The 22,658-nt window shown below is 49.4% G+C and overlaps 1 protein-coding gene across 2 annotated transcripts in view; it reads left to right on the forward strand.

Annotated features, from left to right (window-relative positions):
* The window catches only part of LOC132335921 (rho GTPase-activating protein 39-like), a 62,448-nt gene that overhangs the window by 24,900 nt on the left and 14,890 nt on the right, over positions 1 to 22,658 (forward strand). The window contains exons 2-5 of one of the 2 annotated variants that reach the window (XM_059862896.1): positions 832 to 1,230; positions 16,937 to 18,239; positions 20,753 to 21,299; positions 22,568 to 22,657. In XM_059862896.1, the coding sequence (XP_059718879.1) occupies positions 832 to 1,230; positions 16,937 to 18,239; positions 20,753 to 21,299; positions 22,568 to 22,657 (2,339 nt within the window). The remainder of the gene's footprint in view (positions 1 to 831; positions 1,231 to 16,936; positions 18,240 to 20,752; positions 21,300 to 22,567; position 22,658) is intronic. The other variant, XM_059862897.1, reaches the window with a different exon arrangement.

Genomic DNA, 22,658 nt, shown 5'->3' on the forward strand with positions numbered 1-22,658 from the left:
TACCTGCTTTGCTCTCACTGACTGGGCCAGTATGGGTGCTGATGAAGGACCCTGGGGCTCAAGGGGTTCTTTAGGGCTGCAAAGGGTTATGCATCAGCAGCAGGACCTGTCTGTTGGGTCACCTTATACCCTGCTGAAGGCTCTATCCCATCAGCCAAGGGGTAGGGGGAAGAGCCTGCAATGGAGATGGTCTCATCCACCAGTCATTCCCCACATATATCTTATGGACAGATAAGTATGGGCTTCGAGCAGGGTCCATGGGACCCAGAGGTCCCTACCAGCCCTGCAGCATGTGGAGCCTGCAGGCAGGCACTTGCATGGAGCAGGTTGCCCACGTTGTTGGTAACCAGGGCTTTGGTCTCCCCAGGTAGAATGTGCAGCTCTCAACAGGAGCAGATCCTGTTCTGCAGATACTCCCTGCTCCTGAAAGTCAAGTCCCCTACACTCCTGCATCCTGCACCCTGCCTCTCCCAGGCACTGGCACTCCTGTGACTGGGCCAGCCCTTGATGTGAGTCATCCCAGCATCAACAGACTGTGCTCACGAGCCCTGTGAGCTAGTCCTGGGCTGGTGAGTGGGAAGTGAGTGGGCCAGGCTGATGGGGCTGACCTCCCCTTCCCTTTGCCAAAGAACTGCTCTTTTGTACCAGCCCCATCTCAAACCCTTGTCCTGGCTTCTCCTAAGATCATTAGATTGCTGAATAGCCCCAAGCAATGCTTTGATCTGCAATCAGGCTGCCTGGCCCAGTGACAGCAGCTCTGTAGGACTCTTCAGACAACCTGTTTGCTTTGGGCCTCTGGCCCAGACTAATGTGGCTCTTGTGTCCCTGCAGCTCAGACTGGGTGGAGATCATCGAGCCCCGCTCCCAGGAGCGGATGTATGTGAACCTGACCACTGGGGAGTGCAGCTGGGAGCCCCCTCCCAACCTGAAGGTGCGCCTGTCAGACCAGAAGCAGTGGTGGGAACTCTTCGACCAGAACAACAACCGCTTCTACTACTACAATGCCATCACGCGGCAGACAGTGTGGCACCGGCCCCAGGGCTGTGACATTGTGCCCTTAGCACAGCTCCAGGCCATGAAGGGCAGCTCCCAGCCTGACTGCTGTGGCCAGGAGCACCGAGGCAGCACTGGCAGCGGTGGCAGAAGCACTCCCATCCAAATGACTGTCTTGGAGGAGATGGAGAAGGGCAAGAGGAATAGTGTGGCAGAGAAGAGGAAAGATCCTGCCAGGTATGGGGAGAGCTTCAGCCTTCTCTGTTTATATCTATTGGGTAAATTTAGCTGCCAGGCAGGCTCTGTTAGGCAGGCTGGGTACTGTGCTTCCCAGGAGGTTGCTGTGCTGCCCCAGGAGGGTGCAGCACTAGGTCGAAGTACTGCCAGGCCCCCAGTCACTGCTATGTGCCCTCCTCTTCTTGGACAGCAGCTGTCTGCTGTCACCACTACCTGAATGTCCCCAGCTTGGGCCATGGTGAGACACCATAAAAATACATATCAAAAGATAATCCTTGCTCTGGGTGCTACAACAGACAGAGAGGGGACAGGCAGGAGTGTCATGTAGTGATGAAAACTCAAAAACTTTGCGACGGGGTTTGTTGGGATGGCATAGCTCCTGTGCAGGGGGTCATGCTGCTGTAGGGTGGGGGTGAGCCCATGTGGTCTCGCTCCTTCCTTTCCTCCTTGCTCAGTTGCTGGTGTCTTGCAGCTTCAGCCAGGGCAGGAGGTGGGGCTGCAGGGACAGAGCTCCTGGGCGCAGTTATGTGGTCTCATCAAGCCTGAAAAAAAAGGACCAATAACAAGATGCTGTTTTTATGTTTGACTAAGAGTTTTTTTTTTTTTTTTTTTACACTCAGACTAGTCTGACAGCAATCAGGGATTTTTTAATTGTATTGAAACCATGATTTCAGCTTCAGTTGCACAAAAGTATCCCTTCCCCAAACTCTGTTGGGTTGGCCCCTCTGCCTGGGATACTGTGTGGGGCTGCTCTGCCTCCCTTCTGGTCTGTCTGGGCATCATCTTGCCCTGGAGGATGTGGTGCTGGCAGCAGGGGAGGCCATGCAGCAAGTAAAGTTGGGTCATACTGAGAACTGACCTGAGGGCTAGAGGTAAGCCTGACTGTCCTGCCATGTATGCTGGGATGCCTTGTCCTGGTTCTGGGCAGTGCAGCAAGTGCTAGCACCTTGCTTTTTGGATCAAGCCTGCCTCTCGGTGTGCCTGGTGCAGGCAAGGATAGAAAAAAAATGCCAAGTTAATGAAAATCACATGGGATGGCAGTTCTGCAAAGTATATGCACCCTGACGTGAGGCTGCTTATTACATGTCTGCTGCTCCCTGCATGACGCTTCTGTATTCAGTGCAGATCTTAATGGCTGCAAGACACTGGTGATGCACATAAAGTGAACCAGAAGGAACCCAACACTTTACTGGTGCTTATGATGCTCCCTGTGCCTCCTGCCCCAGAAGCAGCACCTCTGAGCTTCATATCCATCCAGAGAATGATCCCTGCCCTGCCAGGATGTCTTGGTTTGGAAAGACAGGTGCCTGCTATAGAAGGCAGGAGCTTCCCCTGAAATGGAGAATGCAAACTCTCCCCACCTCTCCGAATTACTATGAATTTTAAATTAAGGGGCTCTCAGGCAAAAAATATGGGAGCAGGAAATAACAGTTCTTTAATAGGGAACGGAAAAAAATAAAAGGATAAAATAAAACAATGCAATACACTAGAACAACCCTGACAGAGTCAGAACTCAACCTGACACCCTGTTGGTCAGGGTGTTGGTAGCAGTCCAGTTGAAAAAGTGGCTGCAGTCCTCCTGGAGTGCCAGGAGTGGTTCTATTGGGGCAGGGGGTCCTGTAGAAAAGGGGGTATTCTTCCTCCGCAGATCCGTGGAAGTAGAAGCAGCTGCTGTTCTTCTGGGGAATCCAGAAAAGCTGTGCTGGTGTGTCAGAATCTTGAGATTATATCTGGGTAGCAATGCTTGGCTCCTCCCTCTGGGTGGAGCATCTCACAATGGGATGTTACAGTTCTTATCAGTCATGCAGTGACATTCAATAGCTTGTTATCAGCAGATATCTTGTGCCGGAGTGATTATGATCATTCAGGGAGAGAGATAAGGAGAAATTGCCCACTTGACACCAGCCAACTGCCATAGAGATGGTAATAGAATACATCTTGCCTTGCAATCTGGAACATTATCCACCCCTTATTCTATTTCCATCTGCATCACAATGAAACCCTACACACAGTTCTCACTTAAGACTAGGTTTCCCTGTGGTACACAATGGCTTTCTCTATCTTTCTGCATTACCCACTAAGTATAGCCAGGTCCTTGAGCAAAAACAATTCCACGGATGGTTTTGTCTTTGCCTGAGGTGAGAGTAATCCAAACAGTCTTTCCTAAAATACCTTTCATGTGTACAACAGGGACTTTATCTACTGTGTGCAGGGGTTCAGACTGGGCAGGACCAGCTCGATTGATGGACCCTCTGCTGTTGACCATCCAGGTGGCCTTTGCTAAGTTAATTTCCCAATTTCTTAAAGTTCCCCCTTCAAGTGCCTTCAGGGTAGTTTTGAGTAGTCCATTGCACTGTTCAACTTTCCCAGCAGCTGGTGCACAACCGGGGATATGATATATCCATCAATGCCATGTGCCCTAGCCCAGGTGTTGATAAGGCCATTCTTGAAATGGGTCCCATTGTCTGACTCAATTCTTTCAGGGGTTCCATGTCTCCACAGGACTTGCTTTTCCAGGCCCAGGATGGTGTTCCGGGCAGTGGCGTGAGGCACAGGGTAGGTCTCCAGCCATCCCATGGTGGCTTCTACCATGGTCAGCACGTAGCGCTTGCCTTGGCGTGTCTGGGGCGGTGGGATGTAGTCGATCTGCCAGGCCTCCCCATACTTGTACTTGGACCACCGCCCACCATACCACAGGGGCTTCACTCGTTTGGCCTGTTTGATGGCAGCACACGTCTCACAGTCATGGATAACCTGAGAAATACTGTCCATGGTTAGATCCACCCCTCGGTCTCGTGCCCACTTATAAGTGGCATGTCTGCCTTGATGACCTGAGGCATCATGGGCCCATCGAGCTAGGAATAACTCCCCCTATGTTGCTAATCTAAGTGTATCTTTGACACCTCTATTTTTGCTGCCTGATCTACCTGTTCGTTGTTTCGGTGTTCCTCATTAGCCTGACTCTTGGGGACATAGGCATCTACATGGTGGACTTTCACAGGTAGCTTCTCCAACCGAGTGGCAGTGTCTTTCTATTCATCAGAAGCCCAGATTAGTTTTCCCCTACGCTGCCAGTTAGCCTTTTTACACCTTTCCAACCAGCCCCACAGAGCATTGGCTACCATCAATTAATCAGTATAAAGGTAGAGCTTTGGCCATTTCTCTCTCTCAGCAATGTCTAGGGCCAGCTGAACAGCTTTGAGTTCAGCAAGTTGACTTGATCCACCTTCTCCTTCAGTAGCTTGAGTGACCTGTCGTGGGGCTCCATACAGCTGCTTTCCACTTCCAGTTCATCTCTACAATGTGACAGGAACTGTCTGTGAAGAGAGCGTAGCGTGTTTCCTCTGCTGCTTGTTGGTTGTATGGTGGAGCTTCTTCAGCACATGTCACTTGCTCTTGTTGTTCTTCATTAGTAAGACCAAAGTCTTCACCTTCTGGCCAGTTTGTAATTATCTCTAAAATCTCAGGGAGATTCAGGTTTCTAATACAGGCACGCTGTGTGATCAGAGCAATCCATTTACTCCATGTAGCGTAAATGGCATGGTGGGTGGTGGGAGCCTTTCCTTTGAACATCCACCCCAGCACTGGTAGTCAGGGTGCCAGGAGGAGTTGTGCTTCCGTGTCAGTCACCTCTGAGGCAGCTTGAACTCCTTCGTAGGCAGCCAAGATTTCCTTTTCTGTGGGAGTGTAGTTGGCTTTGGACCCTCTGTAGCTTCGACTCCAAAATCCTAGTGGTTGGCCTTGAGTCTCCCCAGGCACCTTCTGCCAAAGGCTCCAGGACAAACCATTGCTCCCGGCTACAGAGTAGAGCACGTTCTTCACCTCTGGTCCTGTCCTGACTGGGCCAAGGGCAATTGCATGAGCAATCTCCTGCTTGATCTGGGCAAAAGCTTGTTGTTGCTCAGGGCCCCAGTGGAACTCGTTCTTCTTGCGGGTGACCAGGTAAAGAGGGCTCACAATCTGACTGTACTTGGGAATGTGCATTCTCTAAAAGCCTATGGCACCCAGGAAAGCTTGTGTTTCCTTCTTGCTAGTTGGTGGAGACATTGCGGTGATCTTGTTGATGACCTCAGTGGGAATCTGATGCCATCCATCTTGCCACTTTACTCCCAGGAACTGGATCTCTTGAGCAGGTCCCTTGACTTTGCTCTTGATGGCGCAACCGGCTTCTAGCAGAATCTGGATGATTTTCTTTCCTTTCTCAAATACTTCCACTGCCGTGTTCCCCCACACAATGATGTCATCAATGTATTGCAGATGTTCTGGAGCCTTGACCTTTTCCAGTGCAGCCTGGATCAGTCCATGGCAGATGGTGGGGCTGTGCTTCCACCCCTGGGACAGTCGATTCCAGGTATACTGCACGCCCCTCCATGTGAAGCCCATGATAGTCTACAGTCAATCCCCATTCTCTGTCAGACTTTTGCACAGGCCAGATGGGACTGTTAAAGGGTGAATGGGTTTTGCTGACCACCCCTTGGCTCTCCAGCTCACGCATCATTTTATGGATGGGGATTCGTCTGATACTGCTGGAGGTGCACCATCAAGGTGGCAATTGGCACCTGTTGTTCTTCCACGTTCAGGAGACCTACCGTAGATGGGTTTTCTGACAGTCCAGGCAAAGTGTTCAACTGCTTAATGTTTTCTGCCTCTACAGCAGCTATGCCAAAAGCCCATCTGAGTCCTTTTGGGTCTTTGTAATAGCCATTCCAGAGAAAGTCTATGCCCCGAACACACGAGGCCTCTGGGCCGGTACCAATAGGATGTTTCTTCCAGTCTTTCCCAGTCAGGCTCGTCTCGGCTTCCAACAGGGTCAATTGCTGTGATCCCCCTGTCACCCTGGCAATGGAAACAGGTTCCGCCCCCACATGTCCTGATGGTATCAGGGTACACTGTGCACCAGTATCAACTAAAGCATCGTACTTTTGTGGTTCTGATGTGCCAGGCCATCGGATCCACACCGTCCAGAAGATCCGATTTTCCCGTGCCTCTCCCTGGCTAGAGGCAGGGCTCCTCTAACCCTGGTTATTATTTCTTTCCTGGGCATACATGGTAGAGGTACCTTCAAGGGATTCTGACAGATCATACTCAGTAGCTTGGTCATGGGAGGTTGAGGCTACCTTCACTTTACTGGAGTTCCCTTGGTTAGTGTTTCCCTCCTTGAGCTGATGCACCCGTGCTGCCAGGACAGAAGTGGGTTTTCCATCCCACCTTCCCATGTTTTCCCCATGGTCTCGCAGAAAGAACCACAGGTCAGCCCGTGGGGTGTACCCTCTCTCTCTAGCTGGGCTCTGACTCTGGGGCTTCTGACTCGCACTGGTGCAATATGGGAATTCTTCCTTCTTACCGCCTCCCTCATCTCTCTTATCTCCGCTCTTAGTTCTTGGACCACAGCAGAGACATGAGCCTGCATGGGGCCATTGATCATACTTTCATAATTTCTAAGCTTGTTTGCAACAGAACCCACTGTCTCTCGGTTGGTATCGGCATTGATCATTGCAATGAAGGTGGTATATTGAGATGGCCCTAGATTTGCCAGACTCCACAGCATTTGCTCTGTGCACCTGCCTTGGTTAGGGTCATTATCATGCTGTCCATCCCTCCCAAAGAGTACCTCCAATACTGCCATTTCTCTTAGCTTTTGGATCCCTTCCTCAAGAGTCTTCCAGCACATTCTATGGTTCTGCTCCTGCATTCTTTCCCTGTGGACAAACCTCTCTCTGGCACTTATTAAAAGCTGCTCACAGAGGGAAAGGGACCCTGGCTCCCTTACAAAAACCTGATTGATACCTGAGTCTTGAGTCAAGGGTCCCAGATTCCTTGCCTCACCACCATCCAGCTGGATGCCTGTACCCATAAGATCCCAGAGCCAAAGAAGCCAGGTTGTATTAGCCTCATGTCTCCATCGTACAATGTCTTTGTGCAGATTACGGAGACTTTCAGGGACTCGGTGATGATTGCAACCTCTGGCTCCCCTGTGGGTTGTGAGGGCCCTCCCCTCTCTGGGTGCTCTGCTTTTGTCTTAGATCTCCTTGTTTCTACAGGGGCATCTGCTGCTGGCTGTGACTGCCTGTGCAGTTCAGCTGGAACCTGGACAGTTGTAACATATTTGGGTTCCGCTACGGCACTATTAGACTCTGCCTCTTCAAGGCAGGGGGAGGGCTTCTCACCAGCTGGGGAAGTGTATTCCTTCAGCATCTGGCCCATCTCACTTATCTCCTTCATCAGACCCCCCCCATTCCAATCTGAGTAGTTCATATATGAGGTGGGCTGTGGGGTAGGGTCAGGCTCTTGGGCAATAGCATCCCTAGGCACTGGTGGTGTGTTAGGTTCTAGGGTAATTATCCAGGTTAGTCTCCTCCTCTCTCTGAATGCTAAAAAGAACAGGCCTATCAGCAACACCCGCCACTGTATGATATCATTAATATTTAGAATGGATCTGAACTCTTCCAAAACTGGTGGGGCAGACCCAAAGAGATGGTTAAAGGGTTGGGAGAAGATTTCCCCCAGTGTCATTTCCTTACAGCAGGTGCCATTATTAAAGTAAAACATAAAGGTAATGTGTGATACCTGTGAATCCATGTGCCTGCTTTCCAGAGGAAGATAAAAATCCGTGAATTCCTCACCTTATTCACCCATAAGACAAACTGGATAATAGACGCAGTAGCCTTGGTTATAGGACCCAAGTTTAGATAAGGGCCTACAAATGGGAGAAATACAGCCATGATCACGTGCCACCCAAACCAGGGTAAACTGGACCACATGATGTCGCTTAATGACGTTTCTATAGCTGCACACAAAAAAATTTAGATTGCTCAAGAACTGTTATTCCCTTTTTGTTTATGTGCCCTCGAGCCTCACGTTGGGTGCCAGAATCTGTCTTGGTTTGGAAAGACAGGTGCCTGCTATAGAAGGCAGGAGCCTCCCCTGAAATGGAGAATGCAAACTCTCCCCACCTCTCCGAATTACTATGAATTTTAAATTAAGGGGCTCTCAGGCAAAAAATATGGGAGCAGGAAATAACAGTTCTTTAATAGGGAACGGAAAAAAATAAAAGGATAAAATAAAACAATGCAATACACTAGAACAACCCTGACAGAGTCAGAACTCAACCTGACACCCTGTTGGTCAGGGTGTTGGTAGCAGTCCAGTTGAAAAAGTGGCTGCAGTCCTCCTGGAGTGCCAGGAGTGGTTCTATTGGGGCAGGGGGTCCTGTAGAAAAGGGGGTATTCTTCCTCCGCAGATCCGTGGAAGTAGAAGCAGCTGCTGTTCTGGGGAATCCTGTGGAGAAAGCTGTGCTGGTGTGTCAGAATCTTGAGATTATATCTGGGTAGCAATGCTTGGCTCCTCCCTCTGGGTGGAGCATCTCACAATGGGATGTTACAGTTCTTATCAGTCATGCAGTGACATTCAATAGCTTGTTATCAGCAGATGTCTAGGTGCTATGATCACTTAGGGAGAGAGATAAGGAGAAATTGCTCGCTTGACACCAGCCAACTGCCATAGAGATGGTAATAGAATACATCTTGCCTTGCAATCTGGAACACAGGAGAAATGCAGTAAATGTCTCAAGCTGTACCTAAGTAGTTCCTAGTTCTCTCAGGTAACCCCCAGTGATGTGGGGGGAGGGGGGGGGGGGCAGGCTGTCACACAGTTGAGCTACAGGCACCTGGGATTTGACATGAAACAGGTGACTTTCCTTCCTTGGTCCTACAGCCTGGCACTCCAGGGCAGCCAGGATGGGCACCATCAAAACTACATTACATTTTTCCAGAGAAATGAGTATAAGAGCCCTGATAGGGTGTAAGATATTGTGAGTTTTACAGAGTCCAAAGTATTTCTGACTGTGCTGGTTTTAACACCAGCTGGAATTAAACTCCAAATAAGCCACTCCTCTTCGCCTCACTGTTTCCAGTAAGGGAGAGACAAAAGCAGAGCTTACAGGTTGAATTAACAATTTACTGAAAGCATAAAGCAGTGGAATAAGACGCACAATAACAGCAGCAATGTTAATAGCAATAGTACACAAAAAGAGGTGTTTTGCCCACAAAAAGTTGCTCACTATTGGGAACAAAATATGGCAGATGCTTCTTGTAAGCTGCATCTGCATGGTTTTCCTGGACAGAGGCAATGTGGTGTCTATTCGTGTGCTGCCCATGCGGCCACTGGGAACAAAGGCATGATGGTGGGAGAACTTCTGTGACTAATGTTTGCTACTCCCAGCTAGAAACCACAAAAACCAGTGACATATCCCCTGAAAGCTGGATCGTCCAAGTAGGGTACCGCAGCTGCGGCGCTGGGCTCAGTTCCACAGAGGTAACTGTGGTGCCATTTCGACCGCCCCGCCGCACTAGAGGTCCGCCCTGCAGGTCACTGCTGCTTTTTTGTCCTACTGCTCAAACGCAGTCCTTTAGCCTCAGTTCAGCTGAGTTTGGCAGGGCTCCTTTCTGCTCGGCTTGATGGGCTCAGCGGGGTTGGGGTCACTCCCACTGCTGGACTGTTCCCTTCCAGCACCTTCTCCTTGCCAGTGCTGTTGGTTCAGCACTGCGATCAGTTTGCATTTTCACCACTGTCCCTTTCAATGCCCTGTTTCATGGTTGTGTACTGAGAAAACAGGAGGGGAACTGGCAGGGGAGCCAAGGGACTGGGTCCTGCAGGGGTTGATGGTGACAGTCCCTCCTCTGGAGAGAGAGGCAAAATGGCACACTTCAGGTGCCTGGCTTTCCTTCCTGAAACTGTGGCATGGTTCAGGAGGGAAAGTGTTACTCTTTTTCTACCATTATATGCATGGTATAGAGTAACAGCAGCACTAAGCTCTGGCCTTGTCTGCAACCAGGACACTGATTCAGTCTCTCAGGAGGGTACATGGTCTCCTCTGCCTTTGTACCAGAAGTTGCTGTGCCTCAAAGGAAAAGTGATGCCAGTTTTGACCCATCCCTCAGTTCTTCAGCCCTCTCAGTAGGGAAGACCCTTCTACAGGGTCCCCTCCTATAGAAGGAAGGGGGGTGATGTAATGTGGGCAGGAGTTTGCTGTACCTTTTCTTGCCTGCCAGGGCAATATCACCACCACTGCTGATTCTCCTGCAAGGAGGGGAAATGGGAAGGAGTTCTCCTTTGTTCCATCCCTAGATCAGGTTTATGCAGCAATCTTGGAGCACCTTGAGCCTGCAATGAATTGAAGGGCAGGTGCTGAGAAAGGCATGAGTGGCAGATTGCATGGAAGCTAACAGCCTGCTTGGGTATGCAAGGCTCTTTCAGATTACAAGGCTCATACCAGTAAGCTGACGTCTGCAAAATGTGCTTTCTTGGAAGCAGGAGATTGGGCACTGCTCCCTTGCACAGCTATCATGTGTTCTCTCTACTGTGTGAGCGAGGGTTGTGTAACTCGTTATAATGCAGAGTTTGATTTCCCTAGTTGAGCCTGACACTCAAGGAGAGATTTCTTGCCTTTTGCTAGCTTATAAAATGGGGAGCAAAGAGCTGAGCCAGAAGCAAATGCTCTCAGGCGGGATCTAATGCCATTGCTGGGATGTCTAGTATACTAGCAGCATGAGCACACTGAACTTTTCAGCTCTGTTGTCTGTGTTGTTCTCCAAAGACAACCTCAAACATGTCCTCCTCTGCTCGGGAGAAATGCAGCTGCATAAACAGAGGGTGAACACATTGAGTGCTGTTGGTAGTATTTGACATCTTTATAGTTGCTTGCACCCAAGACAGTTTCGCTTTTGTCTCTTAATGCCAGTGCAAAAAATAGTGGTTTTCTTTCCTTCATGTTTGTCATTCTGTGATAGATGAAGAGGCCACCAGAGACCAGTGTAGTCCCCAAGAGGGGTCTCCTGCAAGCCCATCCAACAAAGATCTGGGGAAAGAGATTTCATTCTGGTTTTAGTTATACTTTGTGGTTGAGGTGTTTTTCTTTTAGTAAACTGGATTTTACCACCTTTCCTCTCTTGTGCCTTATATCAGCACTGCTGAATTTGTTGTGCCCCCTGCCACATCTCAGTGCTGTGAAACCCTCAGCAGCCTCAAGAAGAACAAAGAAGCCCTCCAAACCTTGCTGCCTGTTCCCTCTGTCTCTATGCCCATGCCACCCCTCCCTCACTGCCCCACAGCTTGCTGCTGCTCTTCCAGCTCTTGCAGTGACTGGGAGCAGCCTTCTCTATACATCAGGCTTTGGCCTCCCCAGGCAGTACAGGAGGGTAGACCTCCTAGAGAAATAGCAGTTTCTTGCAGTGAGGTAAGACACTGGTGCCATTGACCATCTCTGGAGCCTTCTGGGGAAGCTCCTCTGCCCATGCTCTTGCTCCCATGTTGTCTTTCTGCCACTCATGCCTTTCTGTGCTCTCTGGCTGCCCAGCCCAGTGCTGGCTCTGCTTCTCCCTTGCTGGACAAGGACAGCAAACAGCACTTGCCTCACAGCTCCAGACTCATCCTGAGCTCTTAAAATCCTGTTAGGAAGCAGGATGGACTCTCTTCAGGGGAGATGATGGCCATATTATCCTTTCACACACTGGAAAGCTCTGCAAAGGATGGATATGCTCCTTTGGGGACTGTGAGACCAGCCTGGGGCTGAATGCAGCATTTTGGAAGTGTACTCTGAGCCACTGCAGCCATGCTGAGCTTTGCCGGAGCTCCAAGGTGAAAAAGGGCTTGGTGGAGTGCCAAGGCCTGAAGAGGAAGTCTTCTGGGAGGCTGTGTGCTGGTTTGCAGCATTTCAGCACGCTGCAGGTCAGGACTGTGAGCAGGCTCTGCTGTCCCCAGCCCTGCTATCCATGCAGAACTAGCCCCTTTACTCCTCTTCCCCTGTTTCTCCTAAGGTCAGCACTGGGAGTTTCAGAGTGCTGTTTCTGAGGTTCTGTTTGCAATAACAGCCTATCTTAAAATCCTCTGTAAGAAAGTCACCTTCTCTAGGAACATTCTGTCTCCCAGAAGAGGAAGGTGAGGATCCTTTCTGCCTGGGCAGTAGGTTGTGCTACCTATCGCCTCCTCACCCACCTTTCCCACAGCTCAGCGTCCTTGACTGGGAAGGAGCAGGGGCTTGGTCTTACAGTGCTAGGAATATGTGCTGGAAGAGGAGTGAGAGAGAATGTGTAATTAGGTGGCTGTAAAAATACCTCTGCCTCTTCCAAGTCTGGTTTGTTTCATCATGGGCTCATGAATCTCAAGGCACAGCATAAGTAATGCAACTGTTAAGTTTTCTTAATCAAGCAAAAAAGAATCAGAATCCCTAATATAGGTTTGTTTCCTGCTTGTGCAGTTGGCCTTGGGGTAGGATATGCAAACACAGTGTTCTTTGCACAATGTTGCAGAGTTTTTTGTTTGGGCAGGTTGTATCCATGCCTCTAGTGTGGGAATTAGGGGCAGAGCAGCAGTGCTGCTGGAATACAAGTGTCCCTGTTCACTCACCTTTGTCACAGCACCAGGAAAACAACTACTAGAAAAGGCAGAGCTAAGGTGCAGGGCCTTTTCTCCAGCCTTCTGGGAAGGAGAAAAACCAACATTGTGGATCTGGAGCCTGGGAAGGGCTACTAGATATGCTGGGCCTGTTGGAGCTGGGTGCAGGCTGGGAAAATCAGTGCCAAGTTGAGGTCTTTATATTGGAGCTACTTGAAAGCATTCCTCACAGGAACAGTCCCAGGGGATTCATCAGAGTATCTGCTGCTGTTGGCTGAAGAGCTCGGCTGAGAGGTTGCATTTGGACACTTCTCCACCACTGGCTTTGCTTTTTGTCATGGCTTTCACAAGGACAAGACTGAATCTTCATGCTGGGAAGTCAGGAAGTCCCTGTTCTCTTCTGCTTGGTCTTTCCAGCAGCCTGGGGATGGAGTTGAAGGAAGCTGTATCCAGACATGGCCCCAAGAAATCATTCATGGCTGTGGAAATGGCCTTTTCAAGACACCTTTGTGTTTTCAGTGTTGGTGCTTCTTTCCTCTCATCTCTGGCAGCCAGGGAGGCTGGAAATGGCATGATGTGTCTATGATGAGACTGATGGGTGAGATGGGGCACTGTATACATTTAGAAATTTCCCTTCACCATCACCCATTCCTGGGTGGAGGAGCATGGTGGCACTTGTTGACATGGGAGTGGCGCAGCTTCCCAGTTTCCCCTGACCTCTGCAGGGCATCTAGGTACTTTGCCTCTTACCAGTGTCCATGGTAGCCTAGCTGTGGCAATCCCACGTGTTTCTGCTTTTCCTCAAAAAGAAGCAGTGTCAGTGGGTGGGCTCTGCCAGCTCCAGGGGGTTGCAGCGATCCGGAGCAGGCTGGCTCCCAATGTGCGCCTTGACCTAGGCCTGAAGGAGGGAGCCTCTTTGGGCATGGACTGCAAGTGCCAAAATCCTGCTGCAGGGAGGCTTGCCGCTTGTGGCAGAGCCACTTCTTCATTGCCTTGCTGTGGCTATCTGTCTAATTTGTCTTGCTGTCCTGCCACCTGGGTTCAGGGCAGGTGCAGAGAGAGTCCTGTACCAGTGCAGAGCTCCTGCCCCTCTCCATCGTGTCCCACCCATGTGGCCAAGTCTGTGATAAAGGCCCAGTACATCTTCCTGTCCTGGGCAGGCCCAAGGTGAGAGATGTCCCTGATGAAGGAACTCTGGGCACTGAGGAGCTGTTGTGCTTTGGAGCGCCTTTTGCCCTCTGGCTTGCTGGGGCTCACAGGTAGGTAGCTTGCCTCTGCAGGAGGCTATGAGCACAGTATCCTCTTTTCTTTTTCAGATCAAATCCCTCATCACTTATGTGAGGACTAAAATCTGGGCTGTGCTCTTTATCACAGATTGAGGGGCAGATGTTGTTGCCAGTTGAGATCCCATAGGGCCCTAAAACTTATAATGCCATGCTGGAGGAGGAACCCATCTCTGATGGGCAGGTTGGTGGTGTTCTGCAGATGCCCAGGCCCACACCTGAGCAGTGACCAACAGGGATGTTCCCAGTGCTACTCCGTGGGTGTGAATTGGGGCAGATGGGGCAGGAGGTGGTGCCAGTGCCTGCTGTGTGGACAGGGAGAGGCTCCTTCCTGTGGCTCAGAGCTGAGCAAGGAGGTGGCAGAGCTTCAGGCTGAGTTCCTGGTCACTTGATTTTCTAATGCCAGACAGTACCAGCGTGTGATGAGCCTGGACAGGGGGCACAAGTCTGGCCGTGCTGTGTCTGGCTGAGGTGGGTCTGCCAAGCCTTGGCTCAGTGGATGGTTCAGATGTGCACAGCTGGCTGGGCCTGCAATGCTGCACATCAGGGAGAGGAAAAACTTCAGGAGGTGGCATGTGGAATGTGGGCGTCCAGCACTTTTCCACAGAGCACAGGGTTATTTTCCAGCCCTGCCATAACTGGAGGTCTTGTAAGGCAATGGTATAGATCTGCATCTCTGGGCTATCCCTCTGCAACTCAACAAATGGGTAATGCTGTTCCAGATGCAACAACGGTTGGTGTAGGGTTGAGCTAAAATATGTCCCAGTCACACACTTGTGGCCTGCCTGCTGAGTCAGGAGCCTGTGGATTGTTCTGTCCTTTGCCAGTCTCTCTTCTGTGCCATGAAATGAGAGACTGACAAAGTCTCTCTCACTGATACAGCCATGGAGGTGTCAGAAATCCTCATTTAAAAGCCTGTGAAGTGTTGCTGTTCTGGTTCTTCCTATTAGTCCACACACTCTTTGTGGAAGACCCTGGTCTTCAGCAAGTCTTGGGATTGAGACTGAAGCTTGTCTGTGCACAGGGCATTGCACAGGGGAGATGCCCTGATGCAAAAAGCAGGCCCTGTCCCCCGGGGAGTGATACCTGGTGGGTTGTGGAGCTGGGTGTCCTCATGAATGCCACCCTCATGCTGCTCTTACTACTGGTGTTTCCATGTGTGCGTTCTCACTTGGCATCACTGGCGCTCAACCCCTGCATTAGGCATCATGAAGAAGCATGTGGAACACAAACCACTGAGGGCTAAACAGGAATGGGAGAGTAGGGGCTATGCTAGATGGTGGCTTGGGCAGATGGAGAGAAGATCTCAAATTTGTATTTTCCAAGATGCTTTTGGCATAGGGCTTAGGTCAGCAGTGGGCTGCAGTGCTGTGAAGAGAATTAATGTGGAGGCTGGGTGACAGGCCTTCCTCATGGCAGTTGCATCACCATCTTGAAGTAGTGTCGGGAGCTCCTTTAAAGTGAAATTCTTGGTGCCTCAGTGGGAGGTACATAAGAGGTCCCAGAGCAAGAGGGGGCCCCAGGGTTCAAAGCAGAGGAAGACAGCCCTTTCTCAATCTTCTCTGGCCACACCTGGGTAGTTGTACAAGAGAGCTGCATGGACTCTGTTGCAGGAAAGGTGCCAGCCCTGCAAAGATGGAGGTACAGCAAGTGTGATCGGTGTCGTGAGGCCTTTGGACCTTGCCCAGGGGTCAGGCACTGCTTCCGTGACAGGGCAGTGCCAGCCTCATCTGTGCCACTCACGGTGCCATTGTGTCAAGATGGGATTCACGACACATTGCCATCAGAGAGCGTGTTTTGCCAAAAATATGGTAACCAGTGGATGGAGAAGGAGCACACCTCCCTTTAGGAGGGCAGTGATTGGGAACAGATGTGAAACGTTAGGTGCTTTACAGAGGATTTGGAGAAAGTGACCAGAGTGCACCGGGTGAAATAGGACACCCACAGTGATGTCGGGGCAGGTGTGGGGAGAGCAGGGGGTGTGCAAATGCGCTGGCAGGATAACCATGGGGGAAGGACAGGCAGAATACCCCAGGGAAGCTGTGCTGAAGGAGGAGGCTGGCACCTGGCCAGGTGAAAGGGCTCTGGAGAGCAGGAGCAGAGCAAGAGGGCTGGTGTCCAGACACCTTGGGATTTGGCAGGGAAGGCACAAGAGAGCCAAACATGGCGGGGGGCACCTCTGGACGTGCAGCAGAAGTGGGTGTGTCTGCCAGCACAGAGGCCATAGAGGACAGGTCAGCAATGTGGAGTGGAGAGCAAGGGCAAGGTACAAACAGCAGAAAAGCCGTGAAGGTGTTAGGGGAACATCTCCTGTCTCAGATGGAACACATGCAGTACACCCTTAGGACTTACCCAGTAATGGCTGGTAGCAGATACATGGAGGTAGGGCACAATTCAAATGGAGGTAGGGTCAGATTCAAGTGGACCTTCCTGGGGACTGTGATGCCTTAAAAAACCTGGAAGCTCAACTGGTTTCATATCCTTTCTTTTCCCTTTTCTTCAGAGCTCACAAACACAGACTGGCTGTGGTCACAGCAGGTTGTTGTTGCTACACTGTAGAATACATCCTGGGAACTGGAGTGTTGCAATGGGCGTGCTGGGTTGTGGTGGATCCCGAGTACCAGGATCAGAGGTGGTACTCCCGGCAGAGGAGGGTTTCACAGCCATGAGAGCTGAGCAGGGCCAGTTGGTGTGGCCAAGGGTACCAGATCCGAGTCCATCTGGATGAGATTGGGTGGAGGCGTGGCAGGTTATATGGGAATGTAAGCTGAGTGGAGAATGGCCACCCCCATATACCTCCCGTAGAACTCATAGGTTTTTCTACAAAATAAACACACATCTGGAAACTTATATTAAAAAATAGCATGGTCTGGAAGGACTGTCATCATAGTTGGATAATCTGAAGGCAGGTACTTCAGGGGACTATTCAGGCACTTTGAGACTAACAATTTGGTATTTGGGTAGACGTAGAAGGTACTTCAGTAAATACAATTCTTAAATAATTGTGTGTATTTGTATCTTTCTTCTTTTAGGGAGACTCCTACCCATTGGCAGCCTCTGCCAGGCACAAAAGCAGCCATGTTGGTCAAAGTGAACAGTTTGAGGCAGATGCAGAACTTTTCAAACAGTTCTCTTCAGCTGCAAGGCACTCCAAAGCCCAACAGCCCAAAATCTCTTCCCAAACCAGCTATGTATGCTCAGCCTCAATCCACATCCCAGAGCCCTGGACCCACAAAGCAAATGCCTGCTGGAGAAACAAAGCTGTCTATGCAGATCAAAAAGACGGAGAGTGGTGGGTTTTGCCTGGTGATGATGAATGGTCCTACTTCTCAAACACCTCCAAGAAGCCGGACAGGAACCCCCCAGCCTGCATCCCCCACATATGCCTCTCCTGCACCTATATATGATGAGCCATCTTTAGAGTTGCCAATTTATGATGAGCCACCAGTAGATATGGACACTGAAAGCATTTGTGTGAGTAGGATGTCTCCACCAAGGTCACCAAGCAATAGCTTAAAAAAGCAGCTGCAACCAACCAAATTATTGCAGCATCCCAGTATGCAACAACAGCATGCTGCAAAGAAGCATACAAGAAATCCCTCTTCCACTAAATACAGCCCAGCTGGCAGAGAATATATAAGACATATGGTCAATGTTGACCAATCTGCCAAACTCTCCCGCTCATCTGCTGCAATAATGGATACCTCCACTAAACTGCCTGGTCAGCTTGCTTCAAAGGACAGCTTCAAGGAGTCTTGGAGGATCTTGGAAGCAAATGTCCTCAAGAACATGGAACTCCACCACAGTCGGCAAAACAGCCTGCAGACTCAGGAGTTCCCAACTGGGCATCAGGATTCTGGTTATTCAACTGGCCCTTCTCCAAGCTTGAGAAAAAGGAAAGGAAGGAGGCAAGGAGCAGGTCAAGCAAGACCTGGCTCTGTGGGCAGCAGCAGTGAGCTCACAGCTCTGAATGATAAAGTGATCGCTGAGATGCGTGCTGTGGTGGGCAGGTCAGCAGCTTGCAGGGGAAGCAAAGCCAGCCTGGATGCTGAGAGCCTGGAGAACAGTGTTCCAGCAGAGAGCAGCACGGTCAGGTTTCAGTCTGACCACTTGAAAAAATCCATCAGCCAGAGCTCCAGGGATGGTGTCGCAGCCAGCAACAGGTCTCTGTACAGACAGGACATGGAGATTAGGGATTTTTTTCCCAGCAGTGTGGCTGCTCCACAGGACACAATGAGGCAGAAGAGAACTTTTGAGAAAATAGATTCTTTAGAAAAGAATGTCACCAGCCAGACAAGCTTGACTTCATCAGGCACTACACACCATTCCTCACAGGTACCTCCCCATCTGTGCTATGTTAAATTTTATTTTTTTTCTTTGCTAGAGTTGCTAGACTCATCATACAGAGCCTGCTTCTGGGAGGGTTTAATTCCAGGGGTGTGCTGCAGGCAGGACATGTCTGTTCCTGCTGAATAGCAAACAGGTCATAAAGCTTCACAGCTTTGCTCGTGGAAACCCTGTTTGAGGCCAGTGGCTTGAGAGGAAGGAGAATTGTGGGATGGGGCTCATGTCCATCAAGGCCTCAGCACTGTGGGTAGCTCTGCTCTGTTATTTGGGTAAATGTGCTTGCCTGATCATGTTACTGTCACTCATGTCTTCCCTCATACTTACTTTCTTTACTGGAGTGGTCTGAGTTGTTGGGTACGGCGTCAAGATTTGCATAGCCACAGGACAGCAATTCCTCTTTTTCCCTCTCTCATTTTTCAAATGGTTCCTCATATGCTATTCTCCTTCCCATTTCCTGAACATGGAATGGCAGTATTTAGAAAATCGGTGTCAGTGGCTCTAGCATCTTGTTGGAAATAGCTATTTTAAAGCCCCATTAGTGTGGCTGCACAAGGGGAGTAGGTTTCTCTCTAACACAGCACTTCTGCAGGATTATTTTGCCATCTCTTTTCCTACTTGGATTCAAAGAAATGTCCTGCTTCCTGTTTTAAGTTCAGATTTAGGTTTTTTTGTAGATAGATTTATATCTCCTGAAGCTTTTTCCCTTTTTTCTCTTTGCTCACTCTTTGCTCCCATTTTGAACAACCAGGGTCTCTACATCAATTTGATAAGGCAGAGCTGATAATCATCCTCCATGCTGAAAAATGGCTTCTTACTTTTTTCTAGTTTTTCTCCTGTTTGCTGGTACAAAGTCTTTCATGAAGAAACTTGGGAAAGCTCCTTCACTATTCCAAACTGCTCCAGCAGACCTATGAGGTGTAACTTTTCTTTGAAAGCCAGGCTGACACCTCTCTGCTCTATCAGATTTATCTGTATGTGTTCTCTTTATTGCCATTTTGGATCAATAAGTGCCTTACTTTCATCTGAAACCTTTTGGAAAATTGATATCATGTTCCCACATTTCCCACTTTTCAGGCACAGAGACACATCAAGTTTACATGACTTACATGTTACTATTAATAGTTCAGCAATTTCATTCCATACCCTCTTTAGACTTGGTAGGAAACTGCTCTCCGGTCTTCTGGCTGTGTTACACCCTGTTACATTGACAGGGAGAGCTGAAACTTGATTATGCACAAGAGATAGTGGGTTGGGGATAGGCTGTGAATGTCCTTGAAAGTGAAGAAAAATAATTCATATGTGGTAATATGGAGAAGCAGAAGGTTAAAGGAGACAGATATTGTGGAAGAGGCAAAAAGGGTCAATTAAAAAAAAATATTCATAGAAATACTCAAGAGTCACGTAAGGAAGGGAAGAAGTTGCAGAAAATATGGAAGCAAAATCACTGCCTCACCTGAAAATAACATAAAGTGGCTTGAGTGAGCAGTGATGTCTTGCGCTGAGCTTGTGTGATAGAGAGGAAAATTGGAAGGTAAGAAAACTCACTATCAGAGGAGGGTGGGCAGAAGTTCTGGGACAGGCTAAGCAGAGGTGGCTGTGAATGAGATGTGAGAGAGAAGCCTCAGAGAGAGCAGAGGAGAGAACCCGGAGCCTCCTGAACCTCCAGATAGTATGAGGAGGTGACTTCTCAGAAGGAACGTACTCAAGGAGCAGGTAGGGTGATAGAAGAAAAACCAACTCCAGGCAGGTATGGTAGTTTGAAGGAGACCGAGGATGTTGAGATGGCAGAGAACTGCAGGTGGGGATTTTTAGTCAGTGTGTTGAGTGAATTCAGAGGGTGAGGAGATAGAGGAGTAACTCAAGGGATAAAAAGTAAAAAGCCAGGAGAGATTATTGTGCACCAGGCTGGCAATGAGGGGTGGAATGTGATGTGTACTAATCTCATCATCCACATGCAGAGACATGGGGTGTGAGATGGGAAAGGGTTGGACTGCAGAAGCCTCTGTCCTAAATTCAGGAGTTCCTCTATACTAAGAAGGAAACACTGACTTGCTCTAAACTAAGAACTAATGTGTATTTTGGGGTTAATTGTAGAGCAGTGTCCCATGCTCCTCCTAGGCTCCTGGAGCTCCACTGGAACTGAGGATTGTAGACATACTTGGTTCCTTGGTCTGTGCTTGGTGCCGCAGAGCTGTGCTGCTGCTCTGGAAATCAGCTCACCTCCTGTCTATCCCCATAAACTCAGCAACAGCTAGGACACTCAGCCCTGTTGCTCCATGTCCCAGCACTTCCCTTAGGGGACAGCATTAGTGTGTGGCTGTGCTAGCCAGGCTCTTTCAGAACTGCAGGTGTAATCCACCAATTCTTCATGTACCAAGTCATGTTTGTACAGATTCACCACTGTGCAGTTGCTGGCAACTTCATATTTCACTGTGGATAATTTTCCTAGCCGGGTAAGGAGTCACCTAAGCTGCTTTTAACATGTCTCTTTTGCTTTGCAGCCTGAGATCATAGAGCTAGAGCCCAAGCAGGAGGGCAGCAGTCAGCGTGGTGGCTGTGTGGGATGCCATTTCCCTTACAACACCCTACGGAAGCCCATCTCTCAGAGCAGCATGGCGGATTGGGCTTCCAAAAACCTGAACATGCACACGCAAGGCATCTTCCGAAGAAGGATCTCCATCTCCAACATGCTGTCCTGGAATGGTGGCTCCATTAAAAAGCCAATGCTCATCACTAGCAACCGGGCCATCAAAAAAGAGGCATGTGAGATGTTCAAACTGGTGCAGAGCTACATGGGCGATCGTCAGACTCGCATGGACCGCAATCACGTGGCATTGGTCACAGTCACCAAGTGCTGGAGCATGCAAGGCTTGCGGGATGAGCTCTACATACAGCTGATCCGGCAGACAACAGATAACATGTGCTACCGGAGCCTGGCATGGGGCTGGGAACTCATGGCCATCAGTCTGGCCTTTTTTTCCCCATCACCCAAATTTCAGTCTTACCTGGAAGGCTACATTTACCGCCACCTTGACAATGATGAAAAGAGTAAGTGCCTCATGCACCTCCTCTGTATGCAGCAGCATCTTAGTGGGTTGTGCCACATAGCCAAGGTTGTCTGGGTTTTAAAAGTACAGGTAGTCCCCAGCTAGTGCTGTGGGCTCTGTCAGTGAGAGCACAGAGTGTTGTCTGAGTTCACCTTCCATTGGTGGGATGAAGCTGCCACCAGCTTTTGTCTGGCAAAAAAATGCAAGCCCCAGACTGCTTACCTCACCTGTCAGCACTGAAATGAGCTGATGCCAGCCCTCCAAAGGCAGAGCTTTTCTGGGTTCTCTGATGACATAATTTACTTTTAAGTTCCTTGAAGCTGGCAAAAAAAGAAGGGATTGTTAGTACCTAAGTTTTTAAGGGAGCCATTGCAGCCACTGAGACCAGACCTTGGCTGTTTGGGGATCCTGAAGAACACAGGCTTTTAGTGTGAAGAGATGCAATTTATCTGTCTTTCAGAAGTTTGGGGTCCAGCCCAGCTTATATTCTGTTATTGCCCCAATTTTAAATTGCTATAGCATCTGGTTGGGGGGGCGTGGGGGGGTCGGTGTGAAAAAAAGAAAAAAAGCTAAGTACTAGTCTGGAGAGTATTAACTGGTATTTATTGGCTTATTTCCACTATTTCAGCCACACTCACTGTGTCTTGTCCAATCTCAAGCCAGAAACCAGACACCTGTTTTCCTCTTGACCCTCTAGGAACCTGCTGTGTTTGAAGCCCCCCCATGTCTCCAGGGTGGCTACAGGAGTTCTGCCTCAGCACCCCTCTGCCCCTGCTCATGAGCATGGTGGCAGAGGTTGGTCCAATGGGCAAGTGCTACACTGGCAATATTTGACTTCTTTTTTTATTATTTTAGTCTTAATGTGGAATTTCTTCACTGAACTGCCAGGTGGGCAGCACTAATTTGAGTTTTATAAAGATTTTCAGCCATTGTCACTTCTGTCCAAAACCATGTCCAGCTGTGCTTTGCCCAGAAGGCAGGCAACAAGGAGTACTCTGAGATTTTGAGAAGATTGTCCTTTTGTTGGTATTTAGGCAGCAAGTTTATTTAGGTATGAACTTTTCAACTGCTTGGCCATTTGGAGAAGCTGAATGATGTTCTGAGCCCCTCATTCAGGTTCATTGGGAGGTGGCTGTGGTGCAGGCCCTTTCCCCTGTCAGAGCTTCATATGCTGGAGTCAGGCTGGCTGCCATATCCAAGGGCAGTTCTGTATTTTGGTATTTTAGTATATACCACATTATTAATCGAGACCCTCTTCTGAATTTTCAGTTGCCCAGCACATCAAGGAGCTTGTGGATCTGAAAAACAAGAAGATCACAAAATCCAGAAAAAAGAGGAAACAAAACACAGAGGATGAAGG

The sequence above is a fragment of the Haemorhous mexicanus genome, chromosome 18 (assembly GCF_027477595.1).
Source record: "Haemorhous mexicanus isolate bHaeMex1 chromosome 18, bHaeMex1.pri, whole genome shotgun sequence".
Lineage (NCBI taxonomy): Eukaryota > Metazoa > Chordata > Aves > Passeriformes > Fringillidae > Haemorhous > Haemorhous mexicanus.